Genomic DNA, 23,154 nt, shown 5'->3' on the forward strand with positions numbered 1-23,154 from the left:
CAGACATTTTGTCTAGCTGAATATATCTACCAGGAAACAGATGCATTAGACTCTATTTCTGGATTATCACCCAATTTTTGGTTCAGATCAGATTTAATGAATTCCTTGCAATTTATAAAATGGATTTGACTTGTATCTTGTTCTCCTTTGTAGAGCTTGTCGCTACATATTGCTGAGTTTTGAATTTTCATGCTTTCTCTTCAAAAGAGTATTGGAATTCATTATTTCCGAGACTTATTAGGAGGGATGGAATATGCAGTATCTGTTTTGCTTTGTTGCATTTTCACTAGAGTATAATCTTGAGTTTAAATTGCTTGTACGTTTTTAGTAGCACTAAGCTAGTTGTGATACAATAATGAAACTATCAAGTGTTGACTTGAACTTCACTAAAGGCGGACTGGATAGGACCTAACCTTCAGGCTTCAGCATTTTGTTGAAGGACGTGCTCCCAGACTTGAGCCCCCATTCTCACACTTGTCAGCCCATGATTTTACCATTACATTAAGCATTTGTTGAATAAATGCACAACTTCATGAATAGATCATTTTCTACCTTACTACTCTTGAATTACTGGTAGTAGAGTTTCCAATTGAAGCAACAAATGATTCAGAATATTCCAATCCTAAATAGTTCTACCCTAGGTATATTTGACTGACCTTGGTAAACTCAGGACGGCACTATTTACTGATCAGTTTCGGTGAACATTTTTCTGGGTATGAGAACAATAAAGGAGAGAGAGAGAGAGACGATTGTGAATAATGGTCGAATTGAATTATTCGACTTTCATTACTGATATTTATAGAGTACAAGGATACGTAAGTCTTATCTGATTAGGATAGATTAGATGAAATCCTAATTAGGATAAAGCTTATCTTACTAGGATAAGTTTATCCTTTATAAAGATAATCTGCAGAGATAAGGATTATCTACAAGAGGGAGAAGTACAGTAGGATAAGTATTTACAGTACAAGATGAAGTGGGAGTCTACATGGTGAAGGAGGAGTTGGAGGAGTTCCACGTGCATGTACACTGGGATACATGATTACATGTTGGCACCTCTTACCCAACTTATGAAACCTGTACTGGTTGGGGTGGTCTAGCCAGTTGATCCATGACCAGTCTGAAACTTGGATTTTGAAACACCCAGTTCTACAAAATGCTCAATTTCGTTCGAACTTATACCAGTAACCATATTAATGTGTTATACTTGTGATATTTATTCTTTAATTTTTAGTTTGGCATAGTTTAGAATTTATAAGCTTCAACATTTTTTGATTTTATAATTTTCACATTCTTTCCTTTGAACAGGTTGAGCAGTCAGCCTAGATAATTGGGCTGGTCAACCCACGATCAAAGCATGCTCATACCATGAGTTTGATTTTTTTCCATACTATTTTGTCTCTTTTATTACCTCTAAGCCCAAGTGAGCAATAGGTGGTTCTCCAAAGAACTAGTTAAGTAGTTAAAAAACAGAGGATTGCTCTGGCTACAATTCTATGTATAGTAGAGATGGGATCTAGTGTTGGATAAATAAAGAGTGGTTTTCCCCACAAATAAAGGAGCAAAGCTTGCAATTTACTTGGTTTTTCAACTTTATTTCCTAAAAATGCACCAAGAGGTTATAGTTGGAGCTCTGTCATACCTTCTCTTGGCAAACAATTGATTTCATGGTCTAATTCTTTAACCTTTCTAGGGTTCTTAATTTTTCACCAACTGCTGTTTTCTGTACGGTTATCCATTTTTTGGTAATGTCAAATTTATAAATGGATGAGGCAGATGACTGGTGCGTATAAGAGTTTTCATTTTAGTCTCTTGTTACTAGGCTGTGGAAATGAATTATGGCTTCTATTTATGAGTTGTACTTGTTAGGGTCACTGATTTTTTGTTTTAGTTAATCTATACTTTAGGCTCTGATTGTTTACTGTGTAAATCTTTAGATTTGCATCATTTATTTGTGGTACTCCTACCTGATGCAAAATTTGCAATTTTTGTCTCATTTGCAATCATTTATTCCAAAAAACTGATGCAAACTTTGCACGGCACCTTTCTCATATTCAATATGCAAAATTTTTTACAACGGAGTTTATTTTGATCGAAACTCCATTTTAAAAAATGGTTTGCCAAATTAACCCGGGGGGAGGTGGGGTTGACACATCAATTACTAACTTCAAATCATTTTAATAACCTAACTTCTTGAAAACTGATACGTATTTATGTTGTGATATTTTGAACCTTGTTTGGACCACATTGCTTTTGCCTCCTCTCTTTCATACGAAGTGGAGATCCCATCATTTTACTCACAAAGTCAAAGAACTGTGCAAAAACAAAACCTAGCAAATTGTCTTGATCAAGTAAAACAGAACTGTGCCAACATAATGGTTAATCTTAATCTTTATCATCCACCTTTGAATTGTTCCTATGGATGAATCTATTTACCCTACTGCTGCTACACTTAAAATGTTGAAACCCCATGTTGAGATTCATAGAAGACAAGCACTTATCTTCAGTACACATTTAAGATTTAACAAAACAAAAATGAATACAATTTACTGACTAATACGCCTTTTAACTGTAACTGACGTCTCTCCCAAATCCTTTCCCTAATCCCTCATTTATCTCCTCTCTCAATTGCTCCCCACATCCACAAATCTGCAGCATATATCATCTATATCAGATTTAATTCTTGCTAACCAGTGACCACTGATCAGTTGCCCCAACTCTAGAGTCTAGATCAAGATCACTATGGGGTATCACCCTGTTACTTTATCGATGGTTCCTTTCTTGGATGTTGAGGGAAGTAACGGATAATACCTAGAGTACCATAATTGTGAAGAGATTCGGCTACTAGCTAGGTCCTAGGATTCTAAATGGGCTTTTGGCAACAATGGCTGTATCTCATCCCGTCACATGTCTGGGCCTCCTCATTCAACATTCATTCTTCTTGATAGAGAATCCAGAATGAGTACTTTCTACTTCTACTAAAAGTATGGGCTAGCTTTTGTTATTGGGTTTTTAAATCCAATACTTTCCTCCGGGCTTGGGCCTCTTACGGTATTACCCATTTAGCCAAAAAGGTCGGCCACGTCGGTGTCTCGATATCCTTCACAATCCTCTCGTGAAGCAACCTCGAAAGCGAGAAAGCTATATATACGCAAGTAACGTTTTGGTAGGTCCCTGAATCCCTGCATAATATCAATTCCTCTGTTTGCTTGTTTTCCTGATTTGAAATTATCTCCATCTCTGAGTTGGGGCTCAGAAATCATTTCCACAGTCAATTCAAATGGATACGAGTGAAGACCGTTCGGAGATTGCATTCTTCGACGTGGAAACGACGATTCCTTTTCGTCCCAATCAGGGCTATGCTCTGTTGGAGTTCGGAGCAATTCTGATATGTCCTCGGAAGCTGGTTGAGCGGGACAGCTACTCTACCCTGGTCAGGCCCGCCGACCTCTCCTCCATAACCGGCGCCTCCGTCAGGTGTAACGGCATCACCCGAGACGCTGTTGCTTCTGCACCTACTTTTCGAGAAGTCGCCGATAGGGTCTACGACATCCTCCATGGTTAATTTCTCTCTAGCTCGTTTGCTTTCTATTTTGAGGTTCTCTGTGTGTATCTGCTTTTGTTTTTGAACAATTATTGGCTTATAGGTCGAATTTGGGCGGGTCACAATATTGTGAAGTTTGACTGTGCTCGGATTCGGGAGGCGTTCGCGGAGATCGGTCGCCCTGCGCCGGAGCCGAAAGGAACTATTGATTCCTTGACATTGTTGACGCAGAGGTTCGGGAGGAGAGCTGGAGATATGAAGGTGCCAAACTCCTCTTTAGTCTTTATTTCTGTTGATGGATCTAAGATTCTTCCATTCCTTTTCCGTCTTTTGTAAAAGTGATATAATCTTACTGTATCTCTTACTTGCAAGGCTGCTTTTCCATCCATATTACCTGATGAGTTTTACCAATACAAATCATAGTTGATGCATCAAGTGCTCGAGTTCCGAATTTTGAAATTTATAAATTTCATGATATTCTTATTTTACTTGTAATTCTGCACGTATGTTCTCTATGTTCTTTTATGTTCTCTTGCTTGGTTTCTTTGGGCTCAAAAAATATTAGATGGGACCTAATTACAAGCTACCCTTTTCTTAAAGGTCACTTGATGCTCCATCTTCCTGCCATTTCTTTTAGGGCCTATCTTTCTATTATTCTCTCTATTACATCTTATTAGTTTTGTCTGTTTAATTGTAAAATGAATAACGAATTTTTTAATTAAGCGAACTTACTTCATTGGTTTTCATTTCAATTGGCTCTCTAGTGTTATACCGCCTTGTACAGAAAGTTTGTTTTCATGTGCAATGATTTCTTTCAAGCTACATGCTATTTAAAGGATGTTTACATTATTAAATTTTGTATTATGCAAACTTTTGAATTCCAACGTATGTGTCTTGTTTTACACAGATGGCCACCCTTGCAACCTATTTTGGGCTTGGACAACAAAAGCATAGGTAATTCATTGCTCTTTTTGCCTTTTTAATTAATTAATTTTTTTTTTTTTTACTTAATTTGTTCCATTCCCATCTTCTATATCAGTAGAATGGTGAATTACTCTATTCAATTTTGTTTCCTCATTTTGGGGCTAGATCTTATGTTTGGCTTTGCAGTCCATCACTAACTAATCATTTAATTTTTGCATTTACCATATTTCGAAGAATTGGCAAACTCAACTTGTTTACAGTTGGATTCGTAACATCATTCTAGTTACTTGACTTAGATTTATTTTAGTAGACCATTCATCTAAAAGGAAACTATCTAGGTTTATCTTTTCAAGATTATACTATGTCCACTTTGGTCGCATACCCTGTGTTGTTTTGGATTCTTTTTATTTGTCCCAATTAACTACCACTTGGCACGATCCTTTTTATTGGAAAAGGAAAACTCAATATGATACCATGGCTGAATGTTCCCTTCCAAAATGCCCATTCCCATTTCACATAAACAATCTTTTATTAATATACTGTTCATTCATGAATTTCAAATTTTGTTATTTTTTAATATTTTATTTCTTCATAATAATACAATCAAGGAATATTGGCTTGAGCAGGGTGACGTGTTTCCATATTAAGTTCTTGTGCTGGCTGAATTGCACCCTTAAACCAACACCATCTACCTAGCATCCTCAACATGCACCATTGCTGTAGGTTCTTATAGGTCCCCCAAAATTTTTTCATATGCAGATTATCATGATTGAATCCACTTGTGTGCATCTTTCTTCTTTCCTTTAGTAAGTTCTGCTTGCTGATAAAAGAAATGCTTTTCCTGTCAAAGCCATTTGTCAGTGCTCTTGTTTTAATTGTACCCAACGAGGAAGAGAGTGTCATCTAGGAAGCTCCTTTTAAGACCCTACACCTATTTCTGCGATGTAGAATCCTTGGCCAATCCATACTGTCCATTAGATAAGGGGTCCTTTGGATTGACATGTGTTGACTCTTGCAGTCCATGTTATCATACCCAACCTTTTATCAGGGCTTTCCATAGCTACTTAACTTTCAATCGTGTAATTTTATAGTTTCCCACAGAAGGACTTATTTTGAATGCATAATAAACTGTTTTAGGCTGAAATTTGATTCCAAGGCGGGGGGGGGGGGGGGGGAGAGGAGAACATGGGGAGTCCTTTTCTGCCCCAAAGTAAGTTGCCATATGAAAGATTCCTATGCCATTTCAGACTTCTCCTGTAATCAGCTCAACTATAAGACCAGTTCTTCATCTGCTAAACCCATGTAATCATCAAAATACTTGTAGATGCTTCTGAATTGGCTTGGAAACTTCTAGGCTTTTCAGATATAGTTTCTTACTTCCTTATGTTATAAGCTCAAACATTGAGTTGTTGAAAGCTAACTACTTTCTCTAATGGCTTTTAGGAGCTTAGACGATGTTCGGATGAATCTTGAAGTTCTCAAGTACTGTGCAACAGTTTTATTCCTGGTAATCTTATAACCTTTGCAAGTTGAAACTCTATTTACAATGATGTAGATACCTCTAAATTCTAAGTTTTTATTCATATTTGATGAACTAAATATCTGATTTGCCTACTTCAATCCTTCTATAGAGTAGGATGTGAAATAAAATGTGATTAGCCAATCCCAAATAGTTGCCACAAGGGTTTATTTAGTTGACCTGAGTTAAGTATCTGATGCTGCAAAATGGATATTTATAAATCGCTGATTTCTGTATATTTCAAATCTCATTGTGAATTGCCTATGTTGGTCTATACTATGTGCTTTGCAGAAACTTAAAAATGTCACCTAGAGCCAGAGATTTACTTCATGTGTCCCACAGTATTGATTCTCCTTTAGCAATTTCAATTCATATGTTATAATTCTTTCCGCCATTCTGGGTTTAAGGTTTAAATGGAAATCGCCCTCTGCTATTTATGACCCCCATTTCATACGCTTTATACTTATTATATATACTTATGATTTATACTTATCATATGATAGATTAACTCCAAGTCTTGAGCCAAGGTCCTCACCTTATTATCTTGCTTTTTGAAACAGCTAAGCTATCAGTTCTTTCATATTAATTTCCTGATCTTTTTTTTTGTTTCTGCTGGCGGATGCACCGGTTATGCCTTTGTATTACAAGTAAGATGGCGATGAGCCAATGAGATAAAAGGTCCATTATCCAATGACTGTCCCAGATATCTGAGTTCTTGGAAGGGGTAGACTGGATATGGGCCTAATATCTGGCATTTTTTTTGTACAAAGCGGGCACTCTCAAACTCAAGCTCACGTCCCCATGCTTGTCATCCAAAGATTTACCATTGCACCAAAATATCTGTTCAAAAATTCACGGCCATTAGAATCTTGACCAAAATGTGCATTTAACTATGTCTACAGCTCTAATGTTTGCCCTTTTTTAACAAACTGCCTCAATTTAAAATTTCCTGTTTATTTTAGAGTTCCTAAAGATGCTGATGCAGAAATTTGAGATAAATTGGAATCAAGAGTTCTGTGGCTTCACTGATTTGTAAATTTGAATGACATTAAGTTTTGGAAATGGTTGTGATGACTGCATGCTGCATCCTTTGCAGGAGTCTTGCCTCCCAGACATTTCCACTACCAACAGTTGGACCTCTTCAAATGCAACAGCAAGAAGTCATAGTAATGGAAAAGCTGCCCCTGCTGCTACAGTCTTTAACATGACAATCCCACCATCAGATCTCAAGTTCAAGAATGATCAAAGATCATCCCGTATGACTGGAGAAACTGAAACAGAATTTCTCAGTTCTGTGAAATCTAATATCCCTCAACCAGATCATTTTGACATGAGCCCACTTTTTGATCAAATGCAAGTAGAAGCCCTGCAACTGGATGCTAACATGGAAGGGAAAAATGTAGCAGACTTGCACTTTATATCTTATGACATAGTGATGCCCAATGGTTGCAGTACTTCACAGGGCATCTCACAGGAAGAAAGACCTACAACAGAGACTCAAGGGACATCATCATATAGTAAAGCTGCATCTGGAGTTTGCAGTGGCTATGCTGGGTTCTTGGAACCTGAGGAAATCTCAATTCCTTCTGTCAGTGCATCTTTTGTCCCATTTTATCGAGGCAGTCAGAGAATACAACTATTGCACAAAGATGTCCCCTTGCAGCTATGCTGTATGAAACTAAGAGTGCGCTTTGGAATAAGCGCAAAATTTCTCGACCATGCTGGCCGGCCTCGTTTGAGTATTGTAGTAGACCCATCACCTAGCCTATGTGAGGTTCTGGATGCCTGTGACCATCATGCACAAAGGTTGTCTGTGGAATCTGGTAGTGGTTCTGAATGGAGGCCTGTTGTGACTAGGAAGAATGGATTCTCAAATTCAACTGTTCGACTGCAGTAAGTTCTCATCTCCAATACTATTAATCTCTCTTTTTCAATTAAAAAATGTAGTGGTTCATTTACAAATATTAGAAAGTGGTAGAAGATGCACTTTTTTGAGGTGGAGGGTGGGGGTTGGCTTAATCTTCATTTATCCACCAAATGCCTAATATCACATGGTCAGTAGGGCATTTGGACTTTGGTCCATAGTCCCATCTAGTGATTCATCAATGAATATTGGCTACAGGGTGAATCCACCACCATTACAAGATGTCTTCCCTATACTTATAGATTTTAGCATTAATATTGAGTGGATAGATTACCAAAAGCCAAAAAAAAGCTAGGTAGGGGGTGTAAGATAAATATCAATCCTGCCGTAACTCTTACATGCTCATCCTATGCATGTACACACAGCCCACATGCATACTACATAGCATCTTTTTCTTGGGGTGGGGTGGGGTGTTGCTCATATTTCCTATCAGTATCTTTTTCTTTTAAACATAAAATGGGTGGAAAATTTTCGGGCTTAGATATTTGAGTTACATTTTTGCTCCTGCTGCTTCAAAAACTTTACTTTCATTGCCATTTACATAGGCTCAGTTTGGAAATAGTACAAATACAAATATGTAGAGTGCAAAACTTTATGTTTTTGTATTATGTTGTACGTATTTGCATTGTACATACTTGTATTTGTACTCCTTTCAAACTGAACCATAAAAACAAATTAGAAGGGGACGGAAAACCAAGGGGCACAAATAATAGATGAAATTAATCCAAAACCTTCTGTTCATGTTATAGAGAAATGAATGCAACTTTTACTTTTCGACTGTTTTTTTTTTCTCCTTAAGTAACTCACGACTTGCATTCCTGTTGTCTTGTTACTGTAGCATACCCACTGTACCGAATGGAGACATTGCCATCTATGGTACAGAGATTTACCAGAAAGAAGCTTCTGGCAATGCTCAAAGGCTTGTTTTTAGTAGATTCGATGCTGCAGAGCTCGATTCGTTTTCTCCAGGAACTCTAGTCGATGCTTTTTTCTCCTTGGAAGTGTATGATTACCAGCAGAATGCAGGCATTCGATTAGTGGCAAAAAAGTTGATTCTCAATTCGAAGTAGCCGGAGTTCAGGAAAATCCTCTGATTTCCTTATATGGAGCAGAGTTCTATTTATTACTGTAAATTTATGTAACACGAGCACTGTTTATAGTTGTGCATAAGGTTAAGTTCGAAATTGATTGTGTTTTAAGCTTTGCTCACATGTAAGAAAAAAACCATATGGTAGTCAATGTTATATATTCATTCATTCTTTAATTTCTTCCAGTTGATTTTTTTTTTTTTTTTTCTGGTTGTCACGTTTCATTATAGAGGTAGGATATAATACCTTAAATATTAGGGTAAAAGGCTTGTATATATCCTAAGTTTTCATCCTTGAGTTTTTCAAAATGACTTAAAGATACCTTATAGAAGACTGGCCCCTCTGGACTTAAACATACCTTGATCAATGAAACGTCAAAAGTGAATTCATTTAAAAATTTTAAAATTCTATTTTGCCCTTTTAACATATGAGAGTCATGAAACCTTATTGTCTGTTCATCTATTTATTACCATTTATTACCCTATATTTGTTGCTGAAACTAATCATCTTTTCCTTCTTGTATTTTGGGTTCTGTGTCTGCAATGGCAAGTAGATTTTGAGGATATTTCAAGTTCTCAACAGGAAGGAGAGGTATATAGTCCTGGATGGAGAGGTTAACTTTTGTAAAGTTGTAATGAGAGGTTATTAGTGAACGTGGAGTGCAATACTTAACCATGGAGAGTGACCGAAAAGTGGTATATAATCCTGGTGCTGAGAAGTTTGTTTCTTCAAACATTGACCCTCTACTCTCTGGTAATTGACGATGCCCAAATGGCATAAAATCATTCCTTAGGGGCACGAGCGGTTTGCTTTTACCAATATCAACTCTGCAATCATGCTTTAGGGCATCTATTCATTTACTTTATAATATCGTATAACAGTTTCTTTCTACTCCTCTCCTGTACTGTACAACCAAGAAGTTTGAACCATCAATTAATCTCCCATGTGAACAAGTTAGTCTGAACCACCAATCAAATAGAGGATGTTGCTGCAGCCTCAAAAATGAACAGATGCATCGTCTTTTGGTGGTAGTGCCAAGTAGCAACCTTCTATGGTGGGAATTGCAGGAGGATGGGGAGAGCATAGCACTGCAGTAGTGTTTTTATAACGAGGTTAAAGCATCAATCTATATCAATGGGTGGGTCTCATTGATGATCAGTGTTGAAGTCTCTTACCATCTCTCGTTAATTTGGGGGGGGCGAGAAGTGATATTCTGTGATACCCCTGGGGTTTGTATTCTTGTTTTTCTTTTTATTTTTTTTTGAAGATTTGAAAGAAAATAAAGGATAAAAGAGTCTTTACCCTAAATATTAAGTGCTGAGGTAGCCCTCCTTACGAGTTAGTAGGACGACGCAACCCATGGGGATGTTCCAAGGCTGAACATTTGAGTTGGAACTTCGTAGTTGGAAGTAATGACTCTCGTATATTTGGAAAAGTTTTTGCACTGGGTGCCAGCCAGAGTCCACCCTTCTTATATAGTTGGAAGTTGGAACTTGGAAGGACTCTAGTATAGTTCAAGAAAATCCGCACGTTCTGTTTTGGCTGTAGTCGATTAGGAAGCTTCCATGTGGTAAGGCCCTGGTGATTTATTGAGCTAGGGTTTTCATCCCCCGTTGGGCAGCTTGGGGTCTCTAACTGCAAACTGCTAAGCTCGTAGTTTTGAATACATGATTAACATCCATGCGTACGAAGATTTCCACTCGAACAATGGTTACGACGTGGCCATTTCATTCGTACATTTTACTCTTGTATATGTTTGTAAGCCCACATTAATTGGGCAGTGCCGAACAGTAAGTACCACTGAATCAGGTGGGTATGTTTTTTCATGTAAGACATTTTGCCATTACAATCACAAAGTTACGATCTTTGGCTTTTGATAAGGCATCCGAAACCAAATGGTACAGCATCATATCAAGTCTTCTTGGTCTTCAAGGGATCTCTTCCGAGCCTTCAAGTTAAGCTCAAGACTTTCAGGCAAAGGCGGTGTTCGTCCTCGACGGAATAGAACTGCTAGTGCCCTCATCTTGCGGCAAATATCGAAGACCTGAATTCACCGTAGAATGGTTTTACACTCTTACTACTAAGCATTCATTTAAGTGGCAGAGCTCAAAAAAAAAAAAAATGCTCCATTCCTTACCGAAGATGCCTCTATCTCTGCAACTCCCTCACAACCTTGTCCTCCTCCCTGTAGTAGGTCGCAATATCTGACCGCCTCATTCTCATCTTCAAATACCTGAAATGATTTATGGGAAAAGTGGATGAACAAATAGGCAAAGATGGCAACGACATGTTCCAAGTTTCCAGCTAATTTCTATGTGAAAGATATTTTTAATCTTTAAGTGGCCTATTTAATGAATCACATTCAATCATATATAGCATGTCTAGAGTCCCACATTACAGATTTAGCACAAAGGAAGAAACTGTTGTTGCTCAAGAAGTTCATCAGTATCTAAGGCAGCAACGACAATACAAACTCATAGCATGAATCTCAAGGTGATACCAAGATGGCAAATTTTTAAACACGGGAATAACCTAAACAAAGTAGGACATCATTGACTGGTTCATGTTGAATCCTGAATTTCAGATACATAAGTCGGTTATTTAGAAACCAGAGGAAGATTAGGAATGGAAGCATAATGACTTGAGTCTAGATTTCCTGCATTAACCAATCACTGAGTGGCAGGTGTCCAAGACTTGATGTAAACCTCAGTTACTCTCATATGTATGGGCTTTTTACACATATAATGGAATGCCTATCACATTGTGATTGATTAATGCAACAAGTACAGGAATTTCAGACTGATGATTTTGATACATGATTGGTATCTGAATACAGAAGGTTTCCTGCTACTAAAGTTTTTTTCTTAATTGTATTTTCCTGATACAGTAGGTGATCATTTAGAAACTAGAGAACTGAGGAAGGTTTAGGAATATGAAAGCAGGATAATTTTGACTCATAAAAAAAAAGGATAGATTTTGGCTTTTGGAATTCATATCTGAATTTGAAGGTTTTTGAACCTGAGCTTTATTTCTCTAAGGTAAAGGCATAAAGCTACTCCATCTAGAGTAACATATGCTCAACATCCTCTTTGGGATGCATGGTGACAAGAGCCACTGTTCACAAGGTTTCATAAGAACAATCATCAGATTGGAACAGCATTTTAATTTTTACATTTTTAGCTGACATATTCCCTTAGATGCCATTCACTGAATGGCAGAGCCTTATGGATCCCCATTTGATATGAAATAGACAGAGAAAAGACAGTACCATTCTTCAACACAAAAAGTGCTCCTCAATCAGATGTCAATCTGTTAATATATCTCAAAAAGTAAAAGAGAAAATAAAATCACTTACAAGCACTCCCTCCCTGATATCCTCCACAAGCATCTGAAACCTTGTCCCAGCTCTTGATTGCTTAGTCTTATTTCCTATTTCAGATCTCCATTTTCCTCCTCTGGAAAACAAGAGCCCAAGCTCTCTTTCAACTTCGCTGTAGAAAATGAAAACATCAGCTGTGAATAAGATAAGACTTGTCCAGGTGAACATAACTCACAAAACCAAATGAGACCTGCGGCTTCTTCTTGTTTTCATCGTGCATAACTGGTTTTCCCTATGGGTCAGCACATATACGGGCTTTGAAGCTTCTCTCCATGGGTTTGCCTCCAATACTAGAAATAAAGAAAACAGGTTATAGATGTTAAAGTAGAAACAAAATAAACATATAAATGTTTAAAATGTTTTCAGTTCCTTTATAGATCTGCATGCTAAGAGCCTGAGACATACTAAAATATCACCAAAGAGGAAAAGTGAACCCATACTCTTCACCAGTGGGAGAAATAGATAAAACCAACCATTACAAGGAGTCCGATAACATATCAAGCAAATGAATTTATTTATTGTTGGAGTTGTCAATACATGCTAAGGAAACTACAACATGGTATTGGGAGAAAAGGTAAATACACCAGTTTAACTGATTCAGTTATAGTACTGTTAAATTCAATCAGCAATAGATGATCCAATTGGAATAGAGTACACGATACCAAAAAAGAAGGCAGTGATTGCAGGAATGATGGTCCTTTTGAGGTAGACTCTGATGAGAGAGTAAGCCTCGAAATAGTCTGTAGGGCTAGTGTTCACTTTTCTTTCTTTTTCTGTTTTCTTTCTTTTTTTTCTTTTTTTTCTTTTTTTGTGTGTGTGGGTTGGGGGGGGGGGGGTGGTTGACAAAATGAAAGAACAGAGGAATGTGTGAATTTTTCCATTAAATTTGTGAAACAAAAGAAAATGGCAATATTCCTCCATAACAAGATAACATGATCTGAAATCTTGATCTTCTGTTGTAAAGATTTTCTGGATGAAGGTATAAAAGAAGATGATTGCTGTTTTCTAGGTATACGTTAAAGCCATGCAGGGAATTTATTACAATTTACAAATATCATCTCTTCCACTGTCCCAACTCACCAAAAGACAAACACCCAACCACCCCCACCCTCTCTAAAAAGAAGAGGGACAGTAGGACATGCAATTCTCATAAATCCAAAAATAAATCTTTTTTATTGGTTCCTGCAATTCTCATAAATCCAAACTTAAAAATGATTTTTAGAATCACAAAATTCATCAGAATAAATTCCCTGACAAACGCAGCCTTAGTTTCCATAATTTATTCAAGATTTACCACAAATAACAGAAACATAAACAATAATTTTAGTGCTTAAATCCAGTACTCGGGGAGGGAAGCAAAGAGAAAGATATATAAATATATAGCAGAAAACAAGGTAGAAATTTAACTAAAATAATGGAATATAATGCAGTTAAAATAAATCCAGTCACTCCCAACTGCAAGCAGATCAACAGATTCGCCGAGCTCACATCATATGTAGCAATATGTCACCATAATTTTCATCGCATGCACCACAGGAACCACCATCTACCCCCCCCCCCCCCCCCCCCCCCCCCCCCCCCCGAAAAAAAAAAGAACAACAGATACCAATATCAAAGGATTGAAGGAGAAGTGTGGTACCGTCATAGCTGCTGCTATCGAATGTCTGTTGAAGGTGTCGACGCATATCGTAGGCTCGGGAAGAAACCTGCTTCACGAACTCATCGGACGTCCCTGGGATACTTCCGTCAAGGCGAAGCGCCTTTTCGAGATCCCCATCTCCATCCTCCGTCTCCGCCGTTCCTCCGGCACCACCCCCGCCGCCTGAACAGCAAGGGATTTCTCTTAGCCTCCTTCGAGAAGGCTCCGGAGAGAAGGGAAGGCTGAAGGAAGAACAGAGGGAAGGAAGACGGTTATTTTGGGGGCAAGAGGAGACAAGGATTCGCTTCCTCCGGTGTTGCCGGAAATGATTACTGGGAGGTAGCACGACCGAAGTGGAAACTGAAGAAAGAGATTCCATGCGATTATTGCTAGCTACACCGATACGTCACAACGAAGCAGATGCACAGAGAGAGAGAGAGAGAGAGAGACGATTCGAAGTAGTTTCTCTGTAACAAATACGCAAGAAGAAAGAAACGTGTCGCCTTCTAGTTGATTTTTTTTCTAGTGGGTCCATTTCGAGCCCCGGGAGCTCTGAACTCCATTTGGACACATTGGCTGGGTTAGAACTTAGAACCGGACGAGTCTAACACTCAAACCCACCACCAAATTATGGGCTCTGGGCCGGCCGGTCAAGGCCACTGGCTCATTAATTGAACAGTGGTGCTTTGTATACTGTTACTACATGGTTCTTTACATGTTCCAGCCTTGCAGCCCATATCCCAGTTGGCGGTCCAACCTAAGTCAAACATTAATGTCGAAACATTACATGGAGGGCTACGGGAGGCAATGGAGCCACACCTTGGCTGATCTGACGATGTCCTATAATACACAGATGATCTGGGAGATGTTCCCGATGTGCGGATGTAGTGTGTCATGGTCAGCATGTTGAAAGCGTATTGCGATCACTATAACCGAACGAAAAAGTAGAAGCTAAACTTGGAGGCCCTCTTATCAGAACCAGGTTTCGATCCTGGGACCTGTGGGTTATGGGCCCACCACGCTTCCGCTGCGCCACTCTGATTAGTTATTAAATTGATGATTTAGTATTCTTAAATAGTAGTTATACACGTGCGTCCACAGTAATTCTTTCGGATGCCTAAAATATTTCTCTAACCACGAAAGGAGAATCTTATGCGGCCAAATATGGTAATCCGGTCGTGGTGATATCCCTTGCCAGAATAGCTGGTGCAACGGCCGTAATCTGAACTCCGAAGAAGGGGACATTCTCTTCCCTCTCCCTATTTGCCGCCATTTTTGAGATAAGGGATATAATATACTCGAACGCCAAACTTGAAGAGAAAGGAATTCCAAAGAACAGAAGAAGGGAGATGCTTCTGCGAGGCGGAGCTCAAGAGCTCTCATCATCAGCTCTCGCTGTCACTACTACGGTCTCCCTCAAATCAAACCACACATTTACCTCCCCAATGCGCACAGCCATCTCTTCTTCGTTTAGGGTTATTCGCTCCCTCGCTCTCTCCTTCCCTCACTCCCACCGCCGCTTCATTCGAAATATCTTTGTATTTGAACCCTCACCCCTTACTGTTTCGTCTCACATTAAGAACACTCGCTTGTCCCCTTTTCTCGGTGCGCCAAGGCCGACTGCCTCGGTCGCTGCTTTCACTGCATCTGTCGAGCATTTGTCAAGAGAAGATGAGAGGGTCGGAGTGGAGGAGAATTGGAATTTCAATGAAGAAAGTGGAAATGAGTTCTCCGATTTCGATGCCAGCGCGGCCGCAAATGATTTGAAGCATCTGCCATCGCCATTCTTTGAGGTTAAGGAGCTGGAAGAGCTTCCAGAACAGTGGAGAAGATCGAAGCTGGCGTGGTTGTGTAAACAATTGCCGGCTCATAAGCATGCTACTTCGATTCGGATACTCAATGCTCAGAGGAAGTGGATTACTCAGGAAGATGCTACTTATATTGCCGTTCATTGTACGCGGATTCGCGAGAACGAGACTGCGTTCAGGGTCAGTAGCTTTTCTGTCTTACGCAAAATTCCATGTGTTCTACCTGTTTGTTTCTTTGCCAAGATGCACTCTTTTATCCTCTAATTTTCTCTCTTTTCTTTTCTTTTTTAATCTAGGCAAGCAGTTTTCTTGCCACCATATCATGCCATCATTAAAGAAGCATCTCAACAAAACTAGGAATTTTTGACATTCTTAGGCAATTTCATCCCAGTTGTGAAGACAACCATGGTCTAATAAACTGTTACATTCCTATTGCATTTCCGCTCACCCTTCAGTGGCTTCAAAAGATAGACTTGGAACTAGTGATGGTGGCACTGTAGTTTTCGTTTTCATACTATCTATTTATTCATGTTTTACTAATTAACTTTAATCGAATTGACACTATCGAGATGGAAGTGAAGATGAATTGGGTTAAAAGATCAGCTATTTCTTTAGCTGGTGGATTAGCTAAACAAGGGGTAGAAAGGGACTCAATGTTTTGGGCTAAATTGTAATTTTATTGTCTCTTCCTTTCCTTTTCTTTTCTTTTGATGGCTTAAGTTGTATTTGGAAGATAAGAGTGTTTGTCTTCCTCTTTGTAATTATTTTAATGATGAATTAATGAATTTGTTATTGATAAATAAAAAAGAATGAATTATCATTTGATCTACTTGGTGTTTACCTTAAAATCTTACATGAGATCATAAAAGTGGTCATCACCCTTTTTTACCATTGTATGTGTACCCTCTGTCATGTTCATGGTGCATCTTGATATTGCACATAATGGGAGAGAGTAATAACTAAGTTGCATGTCAGAATTTTGTATTTTTAATAATTGGATGGTCTAAGACCCATCATTTGTTACTTTTCCTTGTATTGATGGGCAAACTAGCGTTAGTATCTTATATCAGACAGCAATATGGCGGTGGTAATTATCGTAGCCATATGTCCAGCATACATGTCACTGTCCTTGAAACTCCATAAAGTTTACCAGGGTATGTACTGCTTTATGAATTCCACTATGGTGTGCTTGGGACGCCTAGTTGCCTGCTTTGCCAATTGGTAAGCACCTGGCTATGTACCTTTGTTACTAGTTTTGGATAATTTCAGATCTGGCCTGGTGCCAACATTGATGTTTTGTGCCGAACTGAATTGCTTCTTCATGTGTGCCTCCCCACTCTGTTCTCGTTGGTTGACCATTCCACCACTATTCTGAGATAGGAAATGGATGGATAGGTGATGCAGCTCCTAAAAATCAAATAACATCTATAAACTAAACCTTTCCTCCTATTTCTCACATCAGGAACTTTCTTAGTTAATTTACCAAATTCACAGCTATTGATGGAGACCTGGAAGCAAGGGAAAAGGTAACTAAGAAGAAATCAAGATTTGTCACATTCTTGAACCAATGACAATTTTGTATCTTTAAGGTCTTCTGATTTTGGTTTATTTGTTTAATTTTTCAAATTGGACTCTTGTGTTTTCATCCCTTAGAAGATTAGAGTGGTGGATAAAAACAGACACTGATTATGTAGGTGCAACAAAAGTTTTGGTGTGAAATGGTTGACACTGCTACTTACCTTATTAATAGGTTGCTTTATTGTCTTCTTTAGCTCAATATACTATATTAACCTGTGCATCCTGATTGTCCCTTATCATTCAAAGCGTTTGGATGTATTTGTTTTGCTTATATTCTTGGTCCACATCATTCAAATGTTGATTCTAAATCTAATTCATTCTGCATTTCTTGGCTATTCTCCTAAACGGGTACAAAATGTATGAGATTGGGATGTAGGAGCAAAAGAGTCAAAATTGGAATTGTTGGATTTTTATTTTTTATAAGGGTATTTTGGCCTTTCTACACTGTATGATAGGTCCAAGCTGTTAGTTTGATTGGGTCAGTATCCTGTCTACCCCTCCCAAGGCACTAGATAACCGGGACCTAATTTGGGTGGTCCAGCCTTCCAAGGATTGAAACTGGGAAGACAGATGAATGTGAAATTAACATTGGTTAATTGACAAACAAGGCAATGTGGAAGTATTGGCAAGAAATCAAGGAGATAAATTGGTTGGCTTATGCAAGGTGCCAACCAGCTGTTCTTCTGCTGGTCGTAGTGGAGACTTGGGATCAAATCCCGCCTGCACCTGGGTTGGGGGGCTTATGGGTTGGGGGATGGACTACCCCCCGTTGTGTAGCCCTTCAAAAGATATCAAAAAAAGAAAAATTGGTTGGCTTATAGATGGGCATATAGATAAGAAAACACGATGGCTAAATGGCTAATGGCTTGGCCAAACAAGGGATGAGTAGGGGATATCTGTCCTATTTGTGGGGAAGTCAAGCTTTGTATATGCAAGTGGTTAGGTGGTTTCCCATCCTAACAAACAAATCAGTTGTAGATATTAGTTCATATTTAATAAAGTTTCTGTTGCATATCATTGAAAAGAAAAAAAATTCAGGTATTGGCCTTTTACTTGTTTCTATTTTTTTAGCATCTTACAAATAGGATTAGTCATTTTAAAGGGTCAAATGTTTTTGTACTTTGTAGAATCTTAATTTTTTAAAACTTTGAAAAGTTGAAGTGCAATCATATCATCATTTTTCTTTCACCCAATACCATTTTTGAGTGTTAAAAGTTGAACTTTTTACATGATTTTGGTGTAATAAGCAATGAGTTATCTACAAGACCATGATCTTTTAAATCTAAAGTTTTTTGAGGGAGTCTTGGAAGGCTATTATTCCTGGGATTATGTGATAGTAGGAAGACAGAAAAAAGTGTATCTATAAAGATAAGGTTTCCTCTTTTGGAGCTTTGCAGGGAGAGCTTATCTTTTGAAATTCTTTGGTCCCTGCAACAAAGGAATTTAGAGGTGTACCTCCCATTGACGTGCAAAGGAACCTTGTGGAATCCTTATATGTTATATCTTCCCCAGGCATCTTCTTGCTGGAATTAACCCAATCCTCCTATTGAAAGTAAGAGTGATGTAGAGGTTAAGAAATATCCCCCCATTCCAACATCACCTCATGTACAGGTTTCCTCCTATGGTATCTGGTAACATATTTTGAGAAAATTAGCCTTGGATTGTTACAGTTGATAAAATACTGATTTTTGTTGTGCCTTTGAGTTTTAGGGGAGAAGAGTGGGGACTTACATCAGATATGGTTTTGGAGGGGCTTTAATTGAATTTTTTTTCTGTACACTCAAATGTATATTAGTTTAGTGGCATGTGCAAAGGGGGTCAGTCTAGGGGACGTTTTGGGGTTACAAATTTGTAACTTGGATGAAATGTTTTGTCTGGTATGGTGTGTTTGTAGTAGGTGTTGCCTTAACACCTCAATAGGCTGTATACTTTTTCCTTTTAATGAAATTCTTTTAAAGAGGAAGAACTGGATGTTGTCATTTTTTCTGGGTTCTGTATTGGCACTTAATAATTTGGTTTTGCTTATTATTTCTTACTATTCCTTTTCTCTGTTATTATAATACAAGGAAAACCATCATTTTTATGGTCTTTGGATCTTGTATCCTAGCTTGTCTTGAGCTTCTTTTTCCTCATAGAGAATGGTTTTGCAATTACCTTTTCTCAAATAGAACAACTCTTCTCTTGTTTCAGGTGTATAAATGGATGACCAAGCAGCACTGGTTTCGTTTTGACTTTGCCCTCGCTACTAAAATTGCAGATTACCTGGGAAAGGAGCGAAAATTTTCAAAATGTCGAGAGATATTTGATGACATAATCAATCAGGGTAAAGTGCCTAGTGAATCTACTTTTCATATTCTGACTGTTGCATATCTTAGCGCTCCAGTTCAAGGTTCACTGGAGGAAGCATGTGGCATTTATAACCGCATGATTCAGTTAGGTGGTTACAAGCCCCGCCTTAGCTTGCACAATTCTCTCTTTAGAGCACTTGTCAGCAAACCTGGTGGCTCATCAAAACTGTATCTCAAGCAGGCAGAGTTCATTTTCCATAACTTGGTAACATCTGGACTCGAGATACACAAGGATATTTATGCAGGCTTGATTTGGCTCCATAGTTATCAGGACAGAATAGATAGAGAAAGAATTAGATCACTGAGGGAGGAGATGAGGTCTGTGGGAATTCAAGAGGGTAGGGATGTGCTTCTCTCCATCTTGAGAGCTTGTTCCAGAGAAGGAGACACTGAGGAGGCTGAACGGACATGGCTTAAGCTGCTGGAGTCTGATTGTGGTATTCCTTCCCAAGCCTTTGTTTATCGGATGGAAGTCTATGCAAAGGTTGGAGAACCTATGAAATCATTGGAGATATTCAGGGGGATGCAGGAATGCTTGGAATCCACTAGTGTAGTGGCATATCATAAAATCATAGAGGTCATGTCTAAAGCCCAAGAAATGGAAATTGCTGAAACTATTATGAGTGAGTTCCTAGATAGTGGTCTTAAGCCCCTTATGCCATCTTTTATTGATTTAATGAGTATGTACTTCAATTTGAACTTGCATGGTAAACTTGAGTCAACTTTCTCACAGTGCATTGAGAAATGCCATCCCAACCGTACCATTTACAATATATACTTGGATTCTCTGGTGAAAAGTGGTCATATTGACAAGGCTGAGGACATCTTTAGTAAAATGAACAATGATGGGACAATTGGTGTTAACTCTCGATCATGCAATACCATTCTGGCTGGGCATCTCTCTTCTGGAGACTACATAAAAGCAGAAAAAATTTATGATTTGATGTGCCAGAAGAAATATGACATTGATTCTTCATTAATGGAAAAACTTGAGTATATTTTGAGCTTGAAAAGAAAGGTGATTAAGAAGCCCATAAGCCTCAAGCTAACTAAAGAACAAAGGGAGATTCTGGTGGGTTTGCTATTGGGCGGTTTATGTATAGAAACAGATGAGGAGAGGAGGAACCATGCAATCCATTTTGAGTTCAATGAAAACTCTGATGTTCATTCTGTTTTGAGGAGACATATACATGACCAGTATCACGAGTGGTTAAATTCTCCTGGTATGCCAAATGATGAAGAAAATTTACCATTTCGGTTCTCTACAATTAGACACAGTTACTTTGGCTTCTATGCAGATCAGTTCTGGCCGAAAGGTCAACCTGTGATTCCAAAGCTAATACACCGGTGGTTGTCCCCACGTGTTCTAGCATATTGGTATATGCATGGGGGCCAGAGAATGGCCTCAGGGGATATTTTGCTGAAGCTAAAGAGTGCAACTCGTGAAGATGTTGAGAGAGTTGTCAAGACATTGAAAACAAAATCACTGGACTGCAGGGTTAAGAGAAAGGGGAGAGTATTTTGGATTGGCTTCTTTGGAAGCAATGCTGTGTGGTTTTGGAAACTGACAGAACCTTACATTTTGGATGGCCTGAAAGAACTTCTAAAACCAGGCCATCCTTTGGAAAAGGGTGTGACAGAAGACCAAAACATAAACTTCGATAGTGATTCTGATTTTGATGATAGGGCTTCTAATTTCAGGGACAGTGATAATCAATAGGACAGCCAAGATTGGGCATACATGCTAACCCAAGTGTACACTTTGTTTATATGGTTTGTGTTGAAGACCAGTTAAAACAGTTTTTGATGATTCCAGGGCTTCTATCAGTTCATAGCGGCAGGCTTTGAGCATAATTATTTAATTGCCTATAGGGTAACTTTGTTATCCAGTTATATTAATGGGTAGAGAGCCGTTGTATCAGATCCATCTTAGATTTGTTTACTTAATTACAAGAATGTGATTCCATTGCGATATTTAAATGCTTGTGTCTTATGTACCATCCATATCATCCATTTCAACCAGGATTTCCTTGTTAAATTATGGAATATGGTGCCTTGGGACCCCCATGAATCATGAATGCAATGTTTTCAAAACTTCGTCTAGTGGACGGAATCACCAAACCTGACGCTGACGGTGTTATTGCAGGAAAGCATTTGAAATGCCCGCTTAAATGGTAATTTAAACACTTTTTCTCTATTTCTTTATGGTTGCTTTTCTGAGCGATGTTACTATCTAAGTTGGGTTTGGACCATAAAGGAGAACCAGATTAGATATTGATGTTGCCTTCTCAATTGGGTGTCAGATGCAGCGATGTTTTCGTCTGGGCTTTTCCAATTGATTGGCCCGGTCTCTGATGTTCAACTGCCTGACACAGCAGATAACCCTGACATCAGGAGCAGCTAAGCCACTTATAAAGCCGCAATGCGCACATCATAGACTCTCAAGGTAGAGTGTGCAAAAAGTTCTTTTCCAGCCATCGAAGTTTTCCCTTTTTTTTTTTCGGAGAATACGGAGACACACGATGCAGAATTCTGAATTCCAGCCCCCTCTACAACTAGCACTCTCCCCCTATAAATCACATCCTGTCCGTGAATTTGGTATCAATTCATGGTCACATGCATTCCCCCTCTACTTTGCGCCTAGAATTCACGGTAAGGATGCATTCCACCTGTACTTTTCCCTTTTTTTGGTAAAGTTTTTAAACTATTTCTACTATTTAGTTAATTTACAAACTTACTGTCTAAATATTGTATTAAACTATTTTTATTGTTTTTGACAATTTATTAGCTCTACTCCTATCGTTAGTGTTCGTTAATATTGTCAAAATCCATACACACGTGATACTATGTAATGTTTAATTTTTTTAAAAGTCAATATTACCCTCGACCACTTCCACTCGACGAATCGGCAGGACATGGCACCAGCACCCCCTCATCCCCTTCCAGCACTGTTGTTGTGCGATCTGACCACTCCCAGCTGAAGGGTAATCTAGCTTCTAATCAAGCAGCGAGCTGGATCTATTTGCAAGACAGTGGATCAGAAAACCTAGGGTTGTTAACCCGGCGAGTTCACTCCGATGCTTAAGTTAGTACGCTATAATGCGAGTTGAATGCTTGAGAGTTTGAGAGCTTGAGAGCTAAAGAGCTAGAGAGTAGAGTAATCACACGTACCTTTGCTCTGAGGTTCCCGCCTTTATATACTAGAGTAGTCGTGGATCTCACGAAAGAGCTCTAGGATCTTTACGGTGTGTAGATAGGGTTCATTTCGCTTTCGAATGAGCACTACATAGATAAGGCTTATCGTTTCACTTCTGACTTTGGCGGAGCTGGGATGAGTCCTTATCGTGATCTCGGAAAAGTCGGGGTCTGTTAGCTCATCGTGATCTCGAGAGATTCGGGATCC

The 23,154-nt window shown here is 38.7% G+C and overlaps 3 protein-coding genes across 3 annotated transcripts; 2 read left to right on the forward strand and 1 right to left on the reverse strand.

The window, feature by feature from the left end:
* The first annotated feature begins 125 nt into the window (after positions 1-125).
* On the forward strand, positions 126-9,175 carry LOC104598062 (protein NEN2-like). Its single transcript, XM_010259958.3, has 7 exons — positions 126-3,166; positions 3,257-3,560; positions 3,648-3,805; positions 4,452-4,498; positions 5,912-5,975; positions 7,084-7,880; positions 8,750-9,175. The coding sequence occupies exons 2-7, from the start codon at positions 3,281-3,283 to the stop codon at positions 8,979-8,981; spliced, it is 1,578 nt and encodes a 525-aa protein (XP_010258260.1). The 5' UTR covers positions 126-3,166; positions 3,257-3,280; the 3' UTR covers positions 8,982-9,175.
* A 1,509-nt stretch (positions 9,176-10,684) lies between these two features.
* Positions 10,685-14,492, reverse strand: LOC104598060 (plant/protein). The gene is made up of 5 exons (XM_010259954.3): positions 14,018-14,492; positions 12,569-12,668; positions 12,355-12,490; positions 11,137-11,232; positions 10,685-11,043 (listed from the first exon to the last, which is right to left on the reverse strand). The coding sequence occupies exons 1-5, from the start codon at positions 14,394-14,396 to the stop codon at positions 10,906-10,908; spliced, it is 849 nt and encodes a 282-aa protein (XP_010258256.1). The 5' UTR covers positions 14,397-14,492; the 3' UTR covers positions 10,685-10,905.
* Positions 14,493-15,165: 673 nt separating this feature from the next.
* OTP51 (endonuclease) lies at positions 15,166-21,845 on the forward strand. Its single transcript, XM_010259953.3, has 2 exons — positions 15,166-16,005; positions 19,594-21,845. Exons 1-2 carry the CDS (start codon positions 15,367-15,369, stop codon positions 21,469-21,471), a joined length of 2,517 nt encoding a protein of 838 aa, XP_010258255.1. The 5' UTR covers positions 15,166-15,366; the 3' UTR covers positions 21,472-21,845.
* Positions 21,846-23,154: the final 1,309 nt, after the last annotated feature.

The sequence above is a fragment of the Nelumbo nucifera genome, chromosome 4 (assembly GCF_055504915.1).
Source record: "Nelumbo nucifera cultivar China Antique chromosome 4, China Antique-T2T, whole genome shotgun sequence".
NCBI classification, from domain to species: domain Eukaryota; kingdom Viridiplantae; phylum Streptophyta; class Magnoliopsida; order Proteales; family Nelumbonaceae; genus Nelumbo; species Nelumbo nucifera.

Excerpts from the sequence above, each read along its gene's own strand:
- LOC104598060 (XM_010259954.3), bottom strand. The coding sequence starts at position 14,396 with ATGGAATCTCTTTCTTCAGTTTCCACTTCGGTCGTGCTACCTCCCAGT. Across the intron at positions 12,669-14,017 it reads CGATAGCAGCAGCTATGACG|TATTGGAGGCAAACCCATGG; the intron begins GTACCACACTTC and ends CTTTATTTCTAG. Across the intron at positions 11,044-11,136 it reads CAGAGATAGAGGCATCTTCG|GTCTTCGATATTTGCCGCAA; the intron begins GTAAGGAATGGA and ends CGGTGAATTCAG.
- LOC104598062 (XM_010259958.3), top strand. The coding sequence starts at position 3,281 with ATGGATACGAGTGAAGACCGTTCGGAGATTGCATTCTTCGACGTGGAA. Across the intron at positions 3,806-4,451 it reads GGAGAGCTGGAGATATGAAG|ATGGCCACCCTTGCAACCTA; the intron begins GTGCCAAACTCC and ends TGTTTTACACAG. Across the intron at positions 7,881-8,749 it reads AATTCAACTGTTCGACTGCA|CATACCCACTGTACCGAATG; the intron begins GTAAGTTCTCAT and ends TTGTTACTGTAG.
- OTP51 (XM_010259953.3), top strand. The coding sequence starts at position 15,367 with ATGCTTCTGCGAGGCGGAGCTCAAGAGCTCTCATCATCAGCTCTCGCT. Across the intron at positions 16,006-19,593 it reads AGAACGAGACTGCGTTCAGG|GTGTATAAATGGATGACCAA; the intron begins GTCAGTAGCTTT and ends CTCTTGTTTCAG.